This window comes from Eptesicus fuscus, chromosome 9 (genome assembly GCF_027574615.1).
Source record: "Eptesicus fuscus isolate TK198812 chromosome 9, DD_ASM_mEF_20220401, whole genome shotgun sequence".
Classification (NCBI taxonomy): domain Eukaryota; kingdom Metazoa; phylum Chordata; class Mammalia; order Chiroptera; family Vespertilionidae; genus Eptesicus; species Eptesicus fuscus.
The window spans coordinates 20,067,481-20,088,832 of NC_072481.1; the positions used below are offsets into that span (position 1 = coordinate 20,067,481).

The 21,352-nt window shown below is 49.6% G+C and overlaps 1 protein-coding gene across 2 annotated transcripts; it reads left to right on the forward strand.

Moving 5' to 3' along the window:
- Window positions 1-4,745: 4,745 nt before the first annotated feature.
- Window positions 4,746-21,085, forward strand: TXLNA (taxilin alpha). Of its 2 annotated transcripts, none has more exons than XM_054720825.1 (11): window positions 4,746-4,833; window positions 5,395-5,604; window positions 6,433-6,768; window positions 8,630-8,721; window positions 9,772-9,942; window positions 13,451-13,645; window positions 15,559-15,678; window positions 15,877-15,951; window positions 16,414-16,506; window positions 16,844-16,939; window positions 17,652-21,085. In XM_054720825.1, exons 2-11 carry the CDS (start codon window positions 5,427-5,429, stop codon window positions 17,976-17,978), a joined length of 1,683 nt encoding a protein of 560 aa, XP_054576800.1. In that variant the 5' UTR covers window positions 4,746-4,833; window positions 5,395-5,426; the 3' UTR covers window positions 17,979-21,085. The 2 variants fall into 2 exon arrangements, with proteins under 2 accessions (XP_054576800.1, XP_054576801.1); XM_054720826.1 differs by lacking the exon at window positions 4,746-4,833 and adding an exon at window positions 5,076-5,285.
- Window positions 21,086-21,352: the final 267 nt, after the last annotated feature.

Consider the following 21,352-nt stretch of genomic DNA (forward strand, 5'->3'; position numbering starts at 1 on the left):
GGGCATTTTGCCTCAGGCCTGAGCTATTTGCAGCATTAAGTTTTGGGCTCAACACCACAGGAGAAAGGTTTGTGTAGTGTTATAAAGGTTTGTGTAGTGTATAGTTTGGGCCTACCTCGCTATTTCTGGGCCAGCCATGCTGACATCCATGTTAGAACATACCTGAACCCCTCTAAATGCTAGAGCCCTGCTCCCCTGTGTAGGTCAGATTTTCAGCCCCTGGGTTTTAGGACAGAACATCCTGCCATTCCCTGGGGGTAGTGAAGGAAGTCAAATCTCAGATCCTGAGACTGACTGGGAACCTCTGGCTCAGAGGATGGCCTTAGAGAGAGAGACCACCTTTGCGAGAACCCTCAAGCCCTGTAGTTGGGTATTGACTCTTTCAGCCAACTTTTGTGGGAACTGCCTTTGAAAGCCACTACAGAAGCGAAGGTGGTGTGAGGTCCCAGTCACCCAAGACAAACCAGATGTCTCTCAAAAGCAGCTTGGGTTCCCATACAACCCTGCAAAGGTGAATCAAACCCTTTTTCTCATTGGGTTTTCTTTCCAAGTTCATTTGCTTTCATTTTCCAAGAACTGTAAACTCTGGCTATTCTCTATGTTCTCAGGGCCCCTGGGTAGACAACAAAGCTTGATTTCAGAGCAGACATAGGCCAAGAAACCATAGCATTGAGTGTGCTGAGTCCAGACAAATGATATTTATATACACATCCAAATTTGAAGAGAAAATGTATTTCTTTAGGTTTCAAACACTGTAATAGAAATAAAGCAAAAATAAAAACCTGTTGCAAAGTTCCAAATTGTCGTCTTTGGGATTCTTCTAGACTGGATTCTTACGATGTGAAGGGGGAGAACGTGTTTAAACCTGTGACTTAACAGTGGAATTAAGAATTGGTAACAGCCTACTCTTGCTATAAAGATGTTTTTAAAAATCAGCTTTATTGAAATATAATTGACCTGCAATAAATGGCACATATTTAAAATGTACAATTTGATAGGTTTTGACATATATGTAACGATGAAAGCATCACATCAATGAAGATAGTGAACATATCCATCATCTCTAGAAGTTTCTGTATGCCCCTCAGGAATCCTCATCCAACCCCCAGCAACCACTGATCTGCATTCTGTCACTATAACTTAGTGAGCCCATTAACGTCATACAGTTCACTGATTACTTGCTTTGGCTTAGATCAATTCCTAAAGCAAAGATTATAGACAAGCTGCCAAAAAATTGATTAACCCAAAAAGAGGATTTTGGTTAACTGATAGTGTGTTTAAGTTTTAATATGTTGCCAACATTTTGAAATAGATAACTCTCTTGAAAAATATCTGGCATTACCAGGCCTGAGTTTCTGCTTGAAAACAATCGTCAAGAGCTCTGGCCACAATCACCACCATTCCAAATGGTCTCCCTGACTCAATGGCAGGTTCTAACATTGTTGCTATTTTCTTTGGTAGCAAAGGAGAAAGTAACTTTTTAACCCATGATATCAGATCTAGTTATTATTCTTTATTTTTTTATTTGTATTGATTTCAGAGAGGGAGAAAGAGAGAGAGAGAAACATCAATGATGAGAGAGAATCATTGATTAGCTGCCTCCTGCACACCCCCTACTGGGGACTGAGCCTGCAACCTGGGCATGTGCCCTTGACCGGAATCGAACCTGGGACCCTTCAGTCCACAGGCCAATGCTGTATCCACTGAGCCAAACCAGCTAGGGCAATTATTACTCTTTTAAAATAATTTTTTTATTGGTTTGAGTGAAAGAAACAGATTTGTGGTTCCACTTACTTATGCATTCATTGATTGATTCTTGTATGTGCCTTGACTGGAGAATCAAACGCACAACCTTGGCATATTGGGGTGACACTAACCAACTGAGCTAGCTGCTGGTCAAAGCCAAATTTTGTTATTTCTTGCCTGTTTATTCCACTTGATCCTTCTTGATACACTGCTCCACCCCTCATTTTGTTCTTGTTTACTATGTTCTTTATCTGCCTAGACAGCTTCATCCTGTGGAAATTCATCAAAGTCCGATTTATATATTGCCTCTTCAACAAATTTCCAACATGCTTTTCTGGAAATAATCAGGCTTGGTTTCCTGTGATCTGGATTCCAAAATGTTCTGGGCTTGAGTTTCACCATTATTATACCACATTACCTCTCAATGTTACCTGGTAAATATGAACTTTTGCTGCCTAAAGGAAGGGAAAGACCATTGCCCGGGAGTCTCTTAACTGGGAAAAACACTTCATAACTTAGGAGCCCTAAAACAGCCCTGATCGATGTGACTCAGTTGGCTGGGCATTTCCAGGTTGCCGGCTGACTCTTGGTCAGGGCATATGCCTGAGTTTTGGGCTCCATTCCCCAATAAGGGGCATGCCAGTCGATAATATGCTCTCACATGGATGTTTCTCCCCCTCCCTTCCCCTATAAAAATCAATAAAATATATATATTTTTAAATTTTTTATTGATTAAGGTATTACATATGTGTCCTTTTGCCCCCCCACCCCACCCCCCACTCATGCATACAAGTCCTTTGGTTGATTGATCTCTCCCCAATAAAATAAATATTTTTTAAAAGAGCCCTAAAACTGCTGATTTGCACAAGTGTAACATTCTGCCCCCAGAAATTCTAGGCTTTAGAACAGGGGTCCTCAAACTTTTTAAACAGGGGGCCAGTTCACTGTCCCTCAAACCGTTGGAGGGCCGGACTATAGTTTAAAAAAAACTATGAACAAATTGCTATGCACACTGCACCTATCTTATTTTGAAGTAAAAAAACAAAATGGCAAAAACACCCGCATGTGGCCCACGGGCCATAGTTTGAGGATGCCTGCTTTAGAACTAGAGGATTTAGCCAACAGTTCTTGTAATGTTCATTGATTTGTAAGCAAATAATTTCAACACCTAATGTGTAACAGAACTCTATCCAGACATTGGGAGCTAGGACAGACTGCAAGGGGAGCACTGGAAGGCTCTGAAGTAACTTTTGAGTTGGGCCTTAAAAAAATGTTTTTTCCAGAAAAGCATTTTGGTAGCTAGAATAGCACCTGCAAAAACCTGTGAACTCCTGGAAATAGTAAAAGTAGAGTTGGAGCAAAAACAGGCAGAGAACATATGTAATACATTTATCAATAAAGAAAAAAAAAAAAAAACGGCAGAAAGGAGCCCTAGCTGGTTTGGCTCAGTGGATAGAGTGTCAGCTTTCGGATTGAAGGGTCCCAGGTTCAATTCCAGTCAAGAGTGCATGCTTGGGTTGCAGGCTTGATCCCCATTGGGGGGAGGGGTGCAGGAGGCAGCCAATCAATGATCTTCTCTCATCATTGATGTTTCTCTCCCTCTCCCTCTCTGAAGTCAATAAAAAATATATATATATTAAAAAGGCAGAGAGGATGGGCAGGAATGGCTGGAAACCTAAGCCAACCATGTAGGCATTGAATTCCAGGCATTTGGGTTGTTAGTTTTTATTCCATCACCGATAGGCAACCGGATAAAGAATTGTGATCTCACATTTGGAGAAAAGTTTGGATTTTTTTCACCTTTATCCCCAGTGCAATAGAGACTTCCTTTGCAGAGGATGGGCCAGTCAGAGAAAAGGCTCAGGAATTGGCTGAGGCTAAACTTCTTGCAGGGTCTCCTCAACTTCTTCCGAAGAGGGACTCATGCTGGTAATAGGCAGAGAAAAAAATATAACCTACTTTCACAAGTTATTTTTTTAAAATATATTTCATTGATTTTTTACAGAGAGGAAGGGAGAGGGATAGAGAGCCAGAAACATCGATGAGAGAGAAACATCCACCAGCTGCCTCCTGCACACCCCCCATCGGGGACGTGCCCGCAACCAATGCACATGCCCCCGACCGGAATCGAACCTGGGACCCCCCCAGTCCGCAGGCTGACGCTCTATCCACTGAGCCAAACCGGTTTCGGCTACTTTCACAAGTTATTTTATAATGTTTTTTAAAATTGATTTTTAGAGGAAGAGGGAAAGTGATAAGACAGAAACATCTATAGAGTATTGGCCTTCGGACTGAAGGGTCCCAGGTTCGATTCCAGTCAAGGGCATATGCCTGGGTTGTGGGCTTTATCCTCAGTAGGGGATGTGCAGGAGGCAGCTGATCAATGATCCTCTCTCATCATTGATATTTCTATCTCTCTCCCTTCCTCTCTGAAATAAAAATATACACATATATTTATACACATATATTTTAAAGCACATCGTAAGCACGCAGAGAACTATTGTTACTGAAAGCTTCCATCTGAATACGGAAATTGAGTCCTGAGGAGAGAAAAGAATGCCAGTCACGTAGCAAATTCATGATGAAGTTGGGACTGCAATACAAGTCTCCTGGTTCCCAGTCCAGTAATTTGTCCCTTGTCCTCAGTTCCCAGACGGTCATACATGTTCACAGCATGGAAGAAGTGTTGGTGGAAGCGTGCAAGAAAGAAGAGACAGGTGGAAGGCTTTTGGGGCTGAATCGTAGCTTCTGAGCGAGAGAAACAAGCTTGACGGGGGTCTTTGTGCAGAATGACTGGTTCCTTTCGGACCTCCTGCGTTTCTGGCACCTAGAACTAAAGCCCTTCCTATTGCATCCTGGGAGTTGAGGGTCATCCCCGCTGCATGGAGGGACGTGTAGTCTTTTCCCTCCCCCGCCTTCCCAGTTTGCCCGCCTCAGAGGCCGCGTCTCTTCATCTTTCCCAGCAAGCCTCGCGCGAGAGCCGGCTATTGATTGGCTGCGGAGAGCAGGCGGCTCTGCCGGCAGCGGTTACCCGGGTTTCCGGTGCGAGGCCACAGCGGGCGAAGCCGTGAGGACGTCGGCTGTGGGGTCCGTACCGTGGCGGCTAGAGGGAGGGGGCGGTCAGAGGGTCCGTAGACCTGAGCGCTTTCGGTCAGTGGGAAGAATCACGCAGATTCCGCGCGAGGGCTCGGGCCGGAGGGCAGGGCTGAGGCCTCTGCGCGTGCGCGGGCGGCAGGAGAGCGGGCCGCTCGCGGGGCGTGGGTGGCTGTGCGCGCGGGGGGTGGAGGGAGGCCCATGTGGGGCCCGGGAGGCGGGGGAGAGACCGGGAATCTAGCGTCCCGCCACGTCAGTCACCGCCGGGAACCTATCCGGCGCTCGGCGGATCCTGAGGGGGCCGCGTTGTATCGGGAAGAGGCTTCAGGGAAAAGGAGGCCTTTCTTCCCCTGCTCCTGGAGCAGCGCCCCGAAAACCTGCCTCTGCACACCAGGCTCCCCTGACCCGCCAGAGACGGAGAGAACCGTGGGTTACCTCCAGGGAAGGTCGGCCGGTTTGTTTTAGAAGCTTTGTGCATCCGGTATTGGGATTTCTCATCCAGGCTGAGAAGAATTTCGAAGTCTTGGAAAATAGCGCATGTGCTTGTTTCTATAGGATCTGCTCCTCAGCTAGCATTGCAACCCACAATGAAGAACCAAGACAAAAAGAATGGGGCTGCCAAGCAATCAGGCAACACTTCCAACCCAAAAAGCAACCCGGGGCAAGTGGAAGCCGGACCAGAGGGAGTCCAGGGGCTGCCCGGCCAGGCGCCCTCCGCGGCACAAGCTGAAGGTTCCGCCAGCCAGACTCCCAGGAAGACGGAGGGTGTGTGCCATTTCCAGCGGGCAGGGGGCGGGGTTTGTGGTGCGCCAGTCTAGCTTCTGGAGGTAGAGGCCCCTGTTTACCCAGAAAGAAGGAAATTAGAATGAGAGAGGACAGTGCTGAGTCTGTGCGATCCCCACCGTGTCCTAGGGAGTTGGTAGAGCCTTGGACTCTAAGCACAGGAACAGAACTCTTGAGAGAAGGCTCTGACAGGATTAAATCGGGAGCAGTCAAATGAGACACCGAACTTGCAAGTCCAGGTTAGAAACGCCTCATGTACCAGTGGGTAACTGCTCTTTATATTTGAGGCATTTCTGGAACTTTTTTTACTATCAAGAAATGATTTTCACCAGGAGGAGAAGGGGGTGGATTAGACATTGAGCTCCTGCTACATGCCATCCCTATGTGCTGGATGCTTTACCCGATTTCTTTTATACTCACAAAAGAGAAATACTCATGTCATTTTATAGGTAAATAAACTGAGGCTTAAAGAAGTTAGGCAACCGAAACCGGTTTGGCTCAGTGGATAGAGCATCGGCCTGCGGACTCAAGGGTCCCAGGTTCGATTCCGGTCAAGGGCATGTACCTTGGTTGGGGCATATCCCCAGTAGGGGGTGTGCAAGAGGTAGCTGATCGATGTTTCTCTCTCATCGGTGTTTCTGACTCTCTATCCCTCTCTCTTCCTCTCTGTAAAAAATCAATAAAATATATTAAAAAAAAAAAAAATAAGTTAGGCAACATTTAATCCAAACCAGTAAGTTTGGGCCTGAAAAAATCCCGACCAGTGGTATAACCATCTTGTTTCACATTCTGCCCTTCTTCCTCCTGTAGGAGCACAAGCCAAAACCTCTCAGTCTGGAGCCCTCCGTGATGTCTCTGAGGAGCTGAGCCGCCAGTTGGAAGACATCCTGAGTACATACTGTGTGGACAACAGTCAGGGAGGCCCAGGTGAGGATGGTGCACAGGGTGAGCCTGCTGAACCTGAAGATGCAGAGAAGTCCCGGACCTATGCCTCAAGGAATGGGGAGCCTGAGCCAGAGACCCCAGTAGTCAATGGTGAGAAGACCTCCAAGGGGGAGCCAGGCACAGACGAGATCCGGGCAAGTGATGAGGTGGGAGACCGAGACCACCGAAGGCCACAAGAGAAGAAGAAAGCCAAGGGTCTGGGTGAGCAGAGGGCAACTGCTTGTGAGGCTTATGAGGGGGGAGTGTTTGGGCCTGACATTCCTTGGGCTAGCCTGCTCTGCTAGGATTCAGCGTAAACCCTCCCTTCCAGTGCAGTGGACCACACCAGTTTAATCGTAGCCACAGGGCTATGGGGCCATAGCATAGAGGAGTGCAGATTGTTCACTGCACAGGGACTTCTGGCCTTGGGAGCAAGTGAGAAGCGAAATCCAACCTGCTGTCTGAGAAAATGGGGAGCAGGAGACCTGGGGGGACTCCTATGCCAGCCAACACCATTTCTAATCTGTGCGACCTTGGGCAAGGCCTTTCTCCTTTTTGGTCCTTAGTTGTCACTTCTCTGCAGTAAGAGAATTGGGCTAGACCCGGGTTGAAAACTCAAATAAGCCAAGCTAGCCAAGAAAGTGCCCACTTCATCCGAGGATTGACTGCCACCTGGGTCCCAGCACGTTGATAGCATGTAAAACTACAGGCTAAGTCTAGACAGCCTTCCTTTAAAAAAAAAAAACAACACAACAAAACCCAGCCAGAGTTATGTGCAATCTCTAGATTTTTAACAGTTGGCAGTTGGTATGCTGGGAGCCAGACAAAACCTATCTGTGGGTTGGCTTTGGCCTGTGATTTGCAGTCTCTCTGGGAGCCCAGGGTTGCCATTGCAGAAGTCTAGTGCTGTGCTATGTACAGTGGCCCTCCAGGGAGACAGGAAGAATCGGACTCAGGCACAGGCAGTGGGGGAGAGTAATTTGGGTGAGGGTGGAAGTAGAAGGATATTGTGTCTTAAAGACTCAAAGTTGGGTGGTATTATACCCATATTTTATTCCCTGCTTACTCACCCCCTGTCATTCTAATTTAAGGAAAGTTTGTTTGTTTGTTTTTAATCTTAGGATCAATTATTGGAAGGTATATTCATTTTAAAGTTCCTTGTTTGGCTACTTCTGTTGATAAGAATTTCATAATTCTCAAAGAGACCTGTTCCTTTTTGCATTCTTCCTGTTTCAGAAGGGAGTTCCTAGCACTGAAACAGTAGTACTGAATTCACATAAGACACACACATATTTAATATCTTTATTGATTTCAGAGAGGAAGGGAGAGGGACAGAGATAGAAACATCACTGATGAGAGAGAATCATGGATCGGCTGCCCCCTGCACACCCTCTACTGGGGATCAAGCCCGCAACCCGGGTATGTGAATCAAACCATGACATTGTGGTTCATAGGTTGCTGCTCAACCACAGAGCCATGCTGGCCGGGCAGGAACACCTTTCTTAAACCTGTTGGTAAAGCAGGTAGTTTTTTTCTCCCTTTCCTGGTGCTCACCAAGGAGATTCCACAGAGATTCAGTCATTCATTTTTGTTGTTGTTGTTGCTAATCCTCACCCGAGGATATTTTTCTATTGATTTTTAGGGAGAGTAGAAGAGAGAGGGAAGGACAGAGAGAAGCATCGATGTGAAAGAAACACATCGATTGGTTGCCTCCTGCACGAGCCCTCACCAGGGTCCGGGCCAGGGAGGAGCCTGCAATCGAGGTACGTACCCTTGACTGGAATTGAACCCAAGACCCTTCAGTCCGCTGGCCGACACTCTATCCACTTAGCCAAACTGGTTAGGGCCAGTCATTCATTTAATAAGTATTTGTTGAGCATGTCCTCAGCAAGGGGCGCTAGGGACAGCACTGAGCTACATTGGTAGGCAGAATTGAGTTGGTTGCAGACCTCACGAAGCACACGTTTTAGCAGGAAAGGCAGCCAGTTCAACAAACAGAAATGTAAAGTATGATAGGTGGGCCCAGTCCTGGAGGGGACTCCCAGAGAAAGGGGTACATGCCTTTGTTCCCTGTACTTTGCAGGAAAGGAGATTACGTTACTGATGCAGACATTGAACACACTGAGTACCCCAGAGGAGAAGCTGGCAGCTCTGTGCAAGAAGTATGCTGAACTGGTCAGTTCTCCCCCTTCTCCTTGCACCCTCTCTGCCTCGGAACATCAGCAGGCCACCCAGCATGGGGTTGAGGGTACAAGGGCAGGTGGGTGGCTTAATTTCTGTTCAACCTCTCTAAGCCTTTTCCTCATCTGACTGGGGGGGGTCTAGTCCCAGCCACCTTCTTCCGGTCTGAGAAATTGTACATTCTAGTGCAACAACATTAATCATTTGATATTCTCTTAATACCCAGTCCACAGTCACATTTCCCCAATTGTTTAAAAATGTCAGTTTGATTAAATCAGGATCCAAAGGAGGTCCATTTATTACGTTGTGTTGTTACAACGTTTCCCCCCCTTTAAAGCAGTTTTTATCTTACTGCCCTGCTCTTTTTCCCATAACATTGACTTATTGCAGACCAGTTGTCCTGTTCTAGCTTTGTGGTGGCATTTCACGTGTTCCTTTACCTCCATAGTTCCTGTAAATAAAGTGGAATTTTCCTGGGAAAAGAGGGCAAAAGAGTTGAGGGCGTAAGGAATTTCAGCTGAGTGAGAGATTATTTAAAGGGAAGTGCAAGGGCGGTTGGTTCAAAGGCTTGAAGGTTCAATAGGGTAGTAGACCTGAGACCTCAGATAAAGATTGGAGAGGATGAGCTTGGAAGAGATCTTGGAGATGGGTGCAGTTCTGAAAGATGACATAGTGGCCAATTGGAATGTGACTACTCTGAATCTGGATGTGTTGTAAGTGTAAGACAAAGAGGAGTAGCAGGTGACTTCATCTGAGGGCATGAGTGTCCCCAGAATTGGGGTAATGTAATGGTCTGAGAGCTGGGAGAGAAACTGGGATCTGCTGGCTGTGTACCTCTGTCCTATCTGAGTGTCCATTTCTGTATCCTTGGGGTACGGGGGCCCTAGGGGTTATTATGAGTAGCAAATGGAGCACCCACACAGTGTCCGACCTGAGCTATTATGGCTGGAGTCGGGAGAGAGGGCCAGGGTTAGGTCAGCTCAGGAGACCCTGGATCCCCATGGGAAGAGCCTCCAGGGTACTTACCTGCCCTCCTGTCTCCAGCTGGAGGAGCACCGGAACTCCCAGAAGCAGATGAAGCTCCTGCAGAAGAAGCAGAGCCAGCTGGTGCAGGAGAAGGACCACCTGCGCGGTGAGCACAGCAAGGCCATCCTGGCCCGCAGCAAGCTCGAGAGCCTGTGCCGCGAGTTGCAGCGCCACAACCGTTCCCTCAAGGTAGGCTGGCTGGGCCCCCTGAGAGGGACAATTGGTTACCTTAACTTCCACTTATCTTTGGCAGCTTTTCCCTTAAAAAATGAGCACAGGTTTTCAGTACAGAAATAGATTTCCCAGTAATGCCCTGATTAGCAAGAATTGCTTATAACCATTTGACATGTACTTGTAGTAAGGAAGGTAAAGGCTAAGAAGCAAAGAGAACCCAGAGTGCAGGCCTTCAGGAGTTCTTAACTCCATCACAGTCCCCAGGTAAGCTGGGGTCCAGTGCCGACCAGCAGCTCTTGTCCTAGTGTTGGCTAGTCAGGAATGTGCGTCCTTTCTCCTTGTTCTGCCTTGCCTAGGGTGGGGTCACTGGTTAAAGCCTGGTCACTACTATGACCTCCAGGTCATACAATTTGGATCAGTAAATATATGGTATTTTGCAACTTGCTTTGCTTGTTTTTAGTTTATCTTTTAAAAAGTTACAAATTTAATATGTTTGATATACTATCTAATAAAAGATTGATATGCAAATTAACCATCACTCCGCTGTACCCGCAAGCCAGCCCATCAGCATTGATTATGCAAATTAACCCCAACCAAGATGGCTGCAGCCACAGAGAGCAGGAGGGAGGCTTGGGTTTCCCCGGCGATGGAGGAAGCCAAGCTTTCCGCACACCCTGGCCAACCTAGGCCTCCGCTTAAGGCTACGAAGTTTCAATTATAGAAGATAAATAAACCCCAATAGAAATGGCTGCCATCACGGAGCAAGCAGGAGGCTTGGCTACACTCCAGGCTACAAAGTTTCAATTGTAGAAGATAAATAAAATCCCAGATACCAGGGCCTCCGCTTGAGTCGTGGGGGTGCGTGGCCGGCCTGCAAACCACCACAGGCCCCTCGTCCAGGCTGCCCCACGCGCCAAGGGAACCCCCACCCTGATTTGGGACACCCTTCAGAGCACCCTATCCTATATAATAAAAGAGTAATATGCAGATTGACCATCACTCCAACACAAGATGGCTGCCCCCATGTGGTCAAAGATCCTGTCCCCGTGTGGACACAAGATGGCCAGCAGGGGAGGACAGTTGGGAGGGACCAGGCCTGCAAGGGAGGGCAGTTGTGGGCGATCAGGCCAGCAGGGGAGGGCTTTTGGGAGGGGCCAGGACTGCAAGGGAGGGAAGTTGGGGGCGACAGGGCCTACAGGGAAGGGCAGTTGCGGGGGACCCAGGCCTGCAGGGGAGGGCAGTTGGGGGGGACCAGGCCTGCAGGGGCGGGCAGTTAGGGGCAAACAGGCTGGCAGGGGCGCAGTTAGGCATCAATCAGGCTGGCAGGGGAGTGGTTAGGGGGTGATCAGGCTGGCAGGCAGAAGCGGTTAGGGGCAATCGGGAAGGCAGGCAGGCGAGCAGTTGGGAGCCAGGAGTCCTGGATTGTGACAGGGATGTCCGACTGACCGTTTAGGCCTGATCCCACCGCGATCGGGCCTGAACGGGCAGTCGGATCGGACATCCCTCAAGGGGTCCCAAATTGGAGCGGGTGCATGAGGGACAATTCCCCCCATGCATGAATTTCGTGCACCGGGCCTCTAGTAAGATAAAAGTATAACAAGTCAAAAGTAATAGTCACCCACTATCCTCAACCCCAGTGGCCAGCAGAAACCACTGGGAAGTAAACCTACTAATATATATGTAAGTTTAAGTACAACCTTTTAACTTTCCTGTCTACATAGAAAATCTTACATACAGTTTTTTAAATGAAAGTATTATACACGTATTTTTCCATATCCTATTCCATTCTCACTTTACACAATGCCATATCTTTCCTCCCTGTCAGTATACATAGAGCTATCTCATTCTTTTCAGCAGCGTTGTTATATGGGTATATTGCATTTTATTCCTGTCCTCATTAAGGTATTTTTGGGTAGCTTCTAATTTTTTACTGTTATCTTATACTAGAGGCCCAGTGCATGATTAAATCATGCACGTGTAGGGTCCCCTAGGTCTAACCTGCCATCCAGGCCATATCCACTGCCCCGCAAAGCCTAGCACGCTCCATGGACACTGCTAGTAGCCTGCTCCCCGCTTTTGATAGCAGGGGGTCCGCTGGTGCTGGAGCGGACACACAGCTCCCCGCTTTCAATCGCGGGGGAGCTGGCTGGCTGTCCGCTGGGCCTTTCGAAAGCCTCGGAGGCTTTCGAAAGGCCTGGTGCCGGAGCGGACAGACAGCTCCCCCGCTTTCGCTCCCCACTTTTGATGGTCCACAGCAGGGCGTGGGTTCGCTGCCCCAGAGGACCCTTCTGTGCTGCAGCACAGCCATGGCGCAGACGCTGAGCTCGCGCCGCCGCTGGCGACACGAGCTCAGCGTCCCGCCAGCCCAATCGGCCACCCCGTCCCGCCCCCTGCGCCTTTTGCTGGCCCAATTGTGGGCGTAGCGGAGTGATGGTAATTTACATATTACCCTTTTATTATGTAGGATAATAAAAGCCTAATATGCAAATCAACCAAATGACAGAATGCCCAGTTTCTATGATGCACACTGACCACCAGGGGGCAGACGCTCAATGCAGGAACTGCTCCCAGCCCACAGGCCAGCCAAGGAGGGTGCAGAGGAGGGGGGTGGGTCCTGATCGCCCTGCTGGTTGGTCGCTCTGCAGATCAGCCCTGATCGTTGGCCAGGCCTTGGGACCCTACCCTTGCATGAATTTGTGCACCGGTTCTCTAGTATATGGAGAGTTAGTGAAAATTCTTATTACATATGTCCCTGACTAATTACACAGAATTTATCTATTGGATAAATCTCAGAAGTGATATGTCTGAGTCACTGCGTGTGCAAATTTTAATAGATTTTGCCCAGGTTGCCTTCCCTCTAACTGTCTGAGTGCCTAATTCTGAACAACTTTGCCAACCCTGGCTATTACTGAATCTTAAACTTGATGGTTATGTGGGTGTGGGTGTGGGGCGGGGAGGGGGGTGGCTGTCAGAGATGAAAGCACATTAAAACAAGACTACTTAAGGCCCTGGCCAGGTAGCTCAGTTAGGGCCTGTCCCAATACCCCAAGGTTGTGGGTTTGATCTCTGGTCAGCACACACATAAGAAGCAACCAATGAATGCGTAAGTAAGTAGAACAACAAATCGATGTTTCCCTTTCCCTCCCACTTCCCTCTCTGTTTCCCTTCCTCTCTCTAAAAATTCACACACACACACACACACACACACACACACACACACACATAGACTATAAGTCTGGAAGAATAGGCTTCAGGATATCCAGAGTTCTTTAGAATGGCTCTGAACAAGTACGCCTGCATTTTTCTAGGGAGAGGCTCTCTCACTTGTTGCCACCTGAGATACAGAAGGGTCCATTAGGAGTCCCCATTGCTTGACATCTTGGAGCCTGGCTATTCATCACTTTGAGAGCAGGGAGGACTATTGATAGAGACCATCCTGGGCTAGTTGAGGTGGTGGGAGGAGCCTTGCAAGGCTGGCTGAGGAGCAATCGATAATGGAGCTGGGTCTCACTTCTCTGCCCAGGAAGAAGGCGTGCAGCGGGCCCGGGAAGAGGAGGAGAAACGCAAGGAGGTGACCTCGCACTTCCAGGTGACGTTGAATGACATTCAGCTACAGATGGAGCAGCATAATGAGCGCAATTCCAAGCTGCGCCAGGAGAACATGGAGCTGGCTGAGAGGCTCAAGAAGCTGATTGAGCAGTATGAGCTGCGAGAGGAGGTGAGGTGTTGTGGACAGGGAATTGGGAGGTCGTGGGTGTGTGGCGGGCACTGGGACAGCACTTTTTAGGCTTCATTCCATTCTTCAATTCTTTTTTTTTTAAAGAATTTTCAGTATTCATTGATTGATTGATTGGTTTCAGGAAGGGAGGGGGAGAAGGATATAAACATCAATGATGTGAGAGAATCATTGATTGGCTGCCTCTTGCACGCCCCCTACTGGGGATCGAGCCGGTAACTCAGGCATGTGCCCTTCACCGGAATCAAACCAGGGACCCTTCAATACTCAGGCCGAGGCTCTATCCACTGAGCAAAACTGGCTAGGGCCATTTTCCAATTCTTCCTCCTTCCTTGGGAGGGGAGCGATGTTGCACATCCTCATGTAGGCAAGGAATTGAGGTAAGGAAAAGAGAATGGCCTACAGCCACATGACCACAGGTCCATAGTGTCTCCTAAATGGTAGGGCCAGGTATATTATAGAATTAGAACTGTCCAAGTATTAGAATGGAGATATGTCCATGTACTGTGTGTTACAAAGCACCCCCCAGCAGGGCCTTGCTGTGGCAGCACCCCCAGATCAGACACGTTAATATTTACGCAGTTTAATTTCTGAGTATACTCACCTACATTATAATTAGCCATACAAAGGTACAGGTCAAGTTTGTCTGACAATTTCAGTTTTCAGAAATTTTTAGAATTTGAAATCCCAGGGGAGGAGCTAGACCTGGGCTCAGTGATTTACTCTAAAGGCTGCTCTGCTGCCCCTGTCACTAGAGTCCCTCTCTTTGGGTCTTCACATGCCACTGCCAGGTACCTTACAGTCCCAGACCAGACCCCTTCCTAGGCCTGGAGGTGTGGTGATAGGTGATAGGTGGGATAGGCAAGACCCTGCCCACATGGGCTCACAGGCCAGTGTGGCAATCATTGTATGCAGGGCCTAGAGGGGCTCCCCTGACCCACCCCATCTTTTCCTGTACTTTGTCCTCTGGGAACCAGGCTGCTTGTGATGCATGTGGTTTGAGAGGAGTTGGTTTGGTTCTTGTCCTTCCTGAGCCACCAGAGTGAGGCACCTCCTTCAAAAACCTGAGGACTCTTCCCCCTCTCCCCATCCCACCCCCCATGTTTCACACCAAGGCAGAATAAGATTTGGAACTGCCTGCAGAGGTAGAGGTGGGCCCCAGAACCTGTGCTCCTCATTTACACCCCACCCCCAGTCAGAATCAGGCACTGCCATCCTGCCCTCTCTGAGCCTCTGGACTTCAGATCACAGGAGACTGAAATTCATCATGTCCCCAACTCTATACATCCCCAAGCCACCTTCCCTTCCTCATTCAAAAACGCATACAATTCCCCTACATCCCTTTTTTACCTTTGTAGCACTTGAATCCATCACCTTTGCTCTGCCCCTGCTCTCTCACCCGTCCCAGTTCCTAGGGCTCCTCCCCCAGTTAGGACAGCTGTTCCTTGGGATATCAAATCTTCACTTAGAGATTGAGCAGAGCTCTGCCAGTAGAGCTAAGCTGTTGTGTTGGCAGAGGTGTCGTTTTTGCCCTTTCTTCCCACTTACAAGGGAGTCAGGCTACAAAAGTAAGGGTTGTCAGCCCAATGGATTGATCTCTCTTGGGGCTGGAGATTTGAGTATTTATTAATTGACTTCCTGGGAGCTGATTTCATCCATAAACCCCTGTGCTCACCCAGGACTGACTCAGAGGGAGAGAAATAAGGTGAGGTTGGGAAGTAGACTTTCCAGGGACGTGGGGCCCATGTCCGATGGTACACATGGGAGTCCAGCATGTCAGATTGAGATGGGAGGCTGGGCAGGGAGTCCTGAAGTCTGTAGCTATTAGGCGGGCCTCTGAGAAAGGGAAAGGGAGCTCCTAACAGGTGGACGCCTCCCACCCTGCTTTCCTGCAGCATATCGACAAAGTCTTCAAGCACAAGGACCTGCAGCAGCAGCTGGTGGACGCCAAGCTCCAGCAGGCCCAGGAGATGCTGAAGGAGGCAGAGGAGAGGCACCAGCGGGAGAAGGATTTTGTGAGGCTCAGGCTCTGGGGTTGGGGGGTCTTGGAAGAGGTGGGTTGGGTTCTGGCTTAGCTCATAGTCACGTTTGTATGGGAAAGATTGGTGCCTGGCCAGAGCAGGACACTTCAGAGGGTTTTGGTGTGTTTGGCAAAAAACACACACAGCCCCTTGGGGCTTCTGACGAGGTCTGATGTCCTATCTTGGAAATAGCTCCTCAAAGAGGCAGTGGAGTCCCAGAGGATGTGTGAGCTGATGAAGCAGCAGGAGACCCACCTGAAGCAGCAGGTGAGACAGTGTGTATCTTGCCCCTGTGCCTCCAAGGTCTCCTCACTGGGACCCGTCCTGGGGGGAAGGAAATGGGACCCTCATTCTAGGACTACCTTGACTGCTCTGTGACCTTGCTGAGTCTTTGTTCTCTCTGGACCTGCCCAGCACGTGTGGTGGTGACCAGGTGGCTAGATGAGCTTGGAGGACTTCATTCCTACTCGGAAGTAGTTTTTGTGCTGCTTTTGAGGGGATGGGGACAGATGGTTAAATTCTATAAATTATACGTAATTCTGGAAGAAACATAGGAAGATAGACATTAAAAAAAAAATGTCACCCCAAATCCTACTTTCTAGGCTTACATGAAGAAAAAGGGGATCTCGGAATTGTTGGGTCAGAGGGCCAAGCATGGGTCCAAGTGTGTGGACCAGAAGTGCCCTCTAGGGAAGTTTGGTTTTAACTGTGGGCTTCTTTCTCGCCCAGCTTGCCCTATACACGGAGAAGTTCGAGGAGTTCCAGAACACTCTTTCCAAAAGCAGTGAGGTGTTCACCACATTCAAACAGGAGATGGAAAAGGTAACACTGGCCCAGGCCGCTTCCTTCAGAATGTGGTGCCTCACTGTGTGACTGAGGCCAAGGGAGGGACTGTCAGAAGGAATCACACCCTTTCCTCTCTCTCGAGGAAGTGTCGGCGGTACGTGCGCCTTCCGGTTGTCCTGGAGAAGGGACTGCCTTGCTGTTTCCTGTTATTGGCAGTGGGCATTTAACTTGAGAGGTCCTAAGGTGGCACAGAAAGCACTGGCTGTGTCCTGTACTGCCTTGCCTGCTTCCATGGGACCGTTGCCCCACCTTGAGGACATCGATGCAGACAGCTTGTGCCCTGACCATTTCCTCTGCCTGTCATTTAACCCAGATGACTAAGAAGATCAAGAAGCTGGAGAAAGAAACCACCATGTACCGGTCCCGGTGGGAGAGCAGCAACAAGGCCCTGCTGGAGATGGCTGAGGAGGTGGGCTGAGTGCGCTCTGCAGCCAGGGATGGGTGTGCAGTGACTGAGTATCGGGCCATTTTCTGTAGTTCTAGCAGTAAGTGATGCAGCTGGCATGAGGTGAAGCTGGGCACGTCTGTCCAAGTCCAAGGCACTGCCAGCTCTCCCCAGGGGAGGTGGTGAGCCCAGTCATAGGCCTGCAGTGGAAGCAAAGGGAAGAAATGGAAGAAAAGAATAAGGAACAAGAAAAACAAATGGTGCCAACGATGTGTATAGTTTGTATGTGGAGTGGCCCCGATCATTTGATTTTGTGACTGGGATGTAGGAGAGGAAAGGAACTCGGTGCTAGAGCGGCTCCTGCAGCCAGACCCGCTGAGTGTCGGTGCTATGCAGTACATTGAACCTGCCCTCGACATCTGTGAGGCTGATGTTAGTAGACAAGAGTAACAGATCAGGGGATAAGCTACAAAACCGAGTACTTTATCAAGGTCTTCTGGTAGATAAATGGAGAAATACATTGTCTCTAAGCCATGCCCCTGCCCTACACCACATTGCCTTCAACTGGCAGCCAGGTCTTGGCATAAACCAGGGCTATTTACTTGAAAGGGGCCAGCTTTGGACTCCAGTCTGTTCCCAGTGTTGTTAAAGTGTGAATGTTTTCTACCAAGTGGCAGTGGCAGTGACAGGTGGAGGATCGATGCATAACACTGAAAGGCCCCCTTTCTCTCCCTAGAAAACCCTCCGGGACAAAGAGCTTGAGGGCCTGCAGGTGAAAATCCAGCGGCTGGAGAAGCTGTGCCGGGCGCTGCAGACAGAGCGCAACGATCTGAACAAGAGGGTACAGGACCTGAGTGCTGGTGGCCAGGGCCCCCTCTCTGACAGCGGCCCTGAGCAAAGGCCAGAGGCTGCCACTGCCTCCAAAGAGCAGGGTGGCGAGGGGCCTGGGGTCCAAGCACCTAGCTCTATAGGAGCCACAGAAGCTCCCTGCTGCCCTGGAGCACCAAGCACAGAAGCATCAGGCCAAACAGGGCCCCGGGAGCCCACCTCCACCACCGCCTAGGGAGCCTGGCACTAGGGGCATGCTGGGAAGGGAGCAAGCAGCCCAGCCAGGCCTGGCCCGTGCAAGGCTCCCACTGCTAAGTAGTCCAGTGCTGAGGCCCAGGGTGCTCTGACCTGGCTGGCACCTGACACTGCAGTTTGAATTTCGTGGGTCAGCTTCACATACATATGACATGTGCAAGGCCTCATACATTTGTATCTGTAAGTGTAAAATAGGCTTGCATTGGATGCGGAGCGGACGTGTACAGATGAAGTCAGTGGCTCTTCTGTGAGCTGAAGAGTCAAAGCGGAGTCATCATCTGTAGCCGCCTTCAGTGACCTGGCAGGACAGTGACTTGAACGTTTCCCTGCCTGACATGAGGCTTAGACCCCTCCCCTCCCTGCCCTTCAGGGATCATGACAAGTGACACACCCAGGCCTGACTGTGTTTCTCTTGTTAGCAGGGCTTTGGCAGCTCTGGCTCTCCTAGCTCCCCTGGACGCTCCTTTGCTTTTAACCAGGAAAGGGGTCCCCAGACAGAGCCTTGGCAGGGTACTCAGAGCTGGTGATCAAACCCCTTTCCTGCCTCAGACAAGGAACCTGGAGAATGTTTCTGTGTGGGATGATGTGCTGGTAGGGAGCCCTTGGGCACTGCTTCCCCTGCCCTATGTTAGTGCCAGGACCAGGCCAGTGATGCTTCTCAGTAGCCTTATCATTCACAGGTGCCTCTCTAGCCTGCACAAATGATTGATGGGATCACCCAAAGGATTCTTTCTGAAGGCTTTTTGTTTTTGTTGCACATGACAGTGTTTGTATTGAGAGTCTTCTGAGGAGGGAGGAGGAATACTCTAGCAGTGGTGCCTGGGTTCCTGGCTTCCAGTGCCCCACCACCCTCCCCACCCCGCCCGGCACTTTTGTCATGTTGGTGCTTAGGTTTCCTGTTTGATGAAATCAAATTGTAGTGAGAGAAAGGAAAGGGCTTTCAATCCTACGGGTTTCGATCCTGGAAGGCCACTACCAATGCCATCACCACTGCCTCCGTGTAGCGGTTGCTAGGCCCCAGGAGCAACTGTTCCCGGTGGCTTTGTGAGTCTGTTTCTGCTTCCTGCCCCACCCCCACTGTGCAGTCCTTGAGGTTTGTTCTAGTTCTGTTGTCCAAGGAGTAAGAGCTGAGGTGTCCTCGATATCCTACTTCCTGTGTGGGGGCCCCAGCTCTTGTCTGACAACTGATGGATAAGAATGAGAACTGAAAAAAAAAAAAAAGAATGAGAACTGACTGACCCCAAGAAATCCACAAAGTGGCTGCAGATATTCCCATATTCCATAATCCCCTCTTACATGTTCCTCTATACTCTGAAAGTTCTGCTGGTTGCAAACTTGCCTAAGGTATTAGGCCATCTTCATACAGAGCAGTTTTCTGGAACAACAGAGAGTCTTGGACCAGGAAGCAGAACTCTGCTGGGCTTGGGGACTGTGCCCCATCTCCAGCTGGGCCTGGGCTTCAGTGTAGCTGAGGGAGCCGCAGACCAAGGTAGATAAAATGGTTGAGCTGATGCTGTATTTTCTTAAAGCTAATTCATTATCATACAGGTTCTTTCACCTTGCACAACTAGCCCATTCTTTCAGCCCTTAAATCCCTCATAAAATAGGTTCATGAAGATTATTAAATACTCTTGTTCTGACTGACCAGAGGTGGCAAGTGAAAGGTACACCATTTCTCTGCTCCATAGTAGTTCCCACTAGTCTCTTCAGAGTATTTCCTGCTCATTCCTGGTATTTCATTTCTCAAGGTTCCCTCAGCAGCCAGTGCAAGTGCTGAGACCTGTTTACCATCCCTGGCTGAGATACTGCTCTCCTGTGGAGAAGTGTTTCCTAAGGTCTTATCTTCCCCTCTGAAGTGGGTGTGTCTAGAATGGTCCCTGAACAGCCTCTTCCTGTTCCAGTAAGGCTCCCTCACTCATGCTCCGTTGAGGTACTCAAGAACTGCCCCCTACAGGGTTTGCTGGGCTGTGGGAGCATTGGGAGGAGGCAGAAGCTTTTGCCCGACCCTTTAAAGATCAGGTAGACCTGCAGTAGCCCACATGATTGCCTGCCTCACTTCACCTACCTCTTAAAGCCCATGGGGTTAGCGGGGAGGGAGCCCAGTGTGGTGGGGTGGGAACTCGGCGCAACAGCTCTCTGAAACCAAGTGGAGCTACAGTGAGCAAGGTGGCCCCAGCCGGGCTTCCCAGGTCAGAAATAATAGGCCCTGGGCAGGGTAGAACCTTTGTTCTCAGCTCTGGGCATCCTGGCCAGCCTACAGGTAGGGATCCCATTCCTCTAACTCCATTGACCAAATTGTAATCACTACAGCTGTAATGCTTGCTCCGCTTTCCAAAGTCAGCCCAGGTACTTGGGTGCTGCCAGCCAGGAGCCTGGGCCAGATGCAGGGGCTGTGGCCTATCTGAAGGCCAGTGCCTTCCTCACCAGGTCAGGTCCCATGCACATGACCTCAGTTCTAGGACCAAGAGCTGTGTTGATTTCTTGGATTGCTAGCTTTTCCTCCAGGGGACCACAGCAGGTGAGGCTCACAGCCCAGAGCCCTTGGCTCTGCTGACAGTAGTTTGTGTTCAGACCTTGTCCAGCTGAGAGCTTCATGTACACCAGATTCTAAGAGGTGTCAACAGCACTTTTTTGTTCATTTTCCATGAGGTTTTTGGACCATGGGCTGAGCTCAGGCACTTTTTTCTGTAAGAGAATGTTATGTCTGTAAAGATGGTTATTTTCCCTTCTCTACCCCACTGTGGTGGCCCTGCTGAGGGCTGGCCAAGGAGGCCACTGGAGCTGCCCTGGTGTCTAGGGGAGGGCCAAGGTCTGCTGAGCTGATTCTCCAGCTGCTCCAGCCCTCCCACCTTGCACAGCACAGAAGGTCACCCCAGGGACAGCCAGGTACCCCCCTCCTGGGGGAGGGGTGCTGCCATCTGTCTCTAACTGCTTCCCTTATGGCCCAACTTGGCCACCCAGGTTTGTTTGAAGCTGTACTGACAGCTTTTTTTTTTTTGGTTGGGGTCTCTTTTTGGTATTCACAACAGCCAGGGACTTGATTTTGATGTATTTTAAACCATATTAAATAAAGAGTCTGTTGCCTTACTGCTTCTCTCCTGACCTTTGTGGTCATTTGGGCTTCTGAATCCATCCAGCCATCAGTGATTTGTCTGGATGGGCTGCCAAATCTGGCTGTGCCCTGACACCCTGCATCTTCCAAAGTGCCCTCCCTTCCAGCTCAGGACAGACTCACCGGAGCTGCCCGAGTGGAGCCCTTGGCAAAGCTGGCATGACACACATACATATGGGAGCACCAGAAATGATTTTCAGTTAAAAATAGGCCCTGCCCTCCGAGGGCTCAGGCTGGTGAGG

Bases quoted from the DNA above. Each gene is read 5' to 3' on its own strand.
- TXLNA (XM_054720825.1), top strand. From the start codon at position 5,427: ATGAAGAACCAAGACAAAAAGAATGGGGCTGCCAAGCAATCAGGCAAC. The intron at 6,769-8,629 runs GTGAGCAGAGGG...TGTACTTTGCAG, and splicing joins GAAGAAAGCCAAGGGTCTGG to GAAAGGAGATTACGTTACTG. The intron at 8,722-9,771 runs GTCAGTTCTCCC...TCCTGTCTCCAG, and splicing joins GCAAGAAGTATGCTGAACTG to CTGGAGGAGCACCGGAACTC.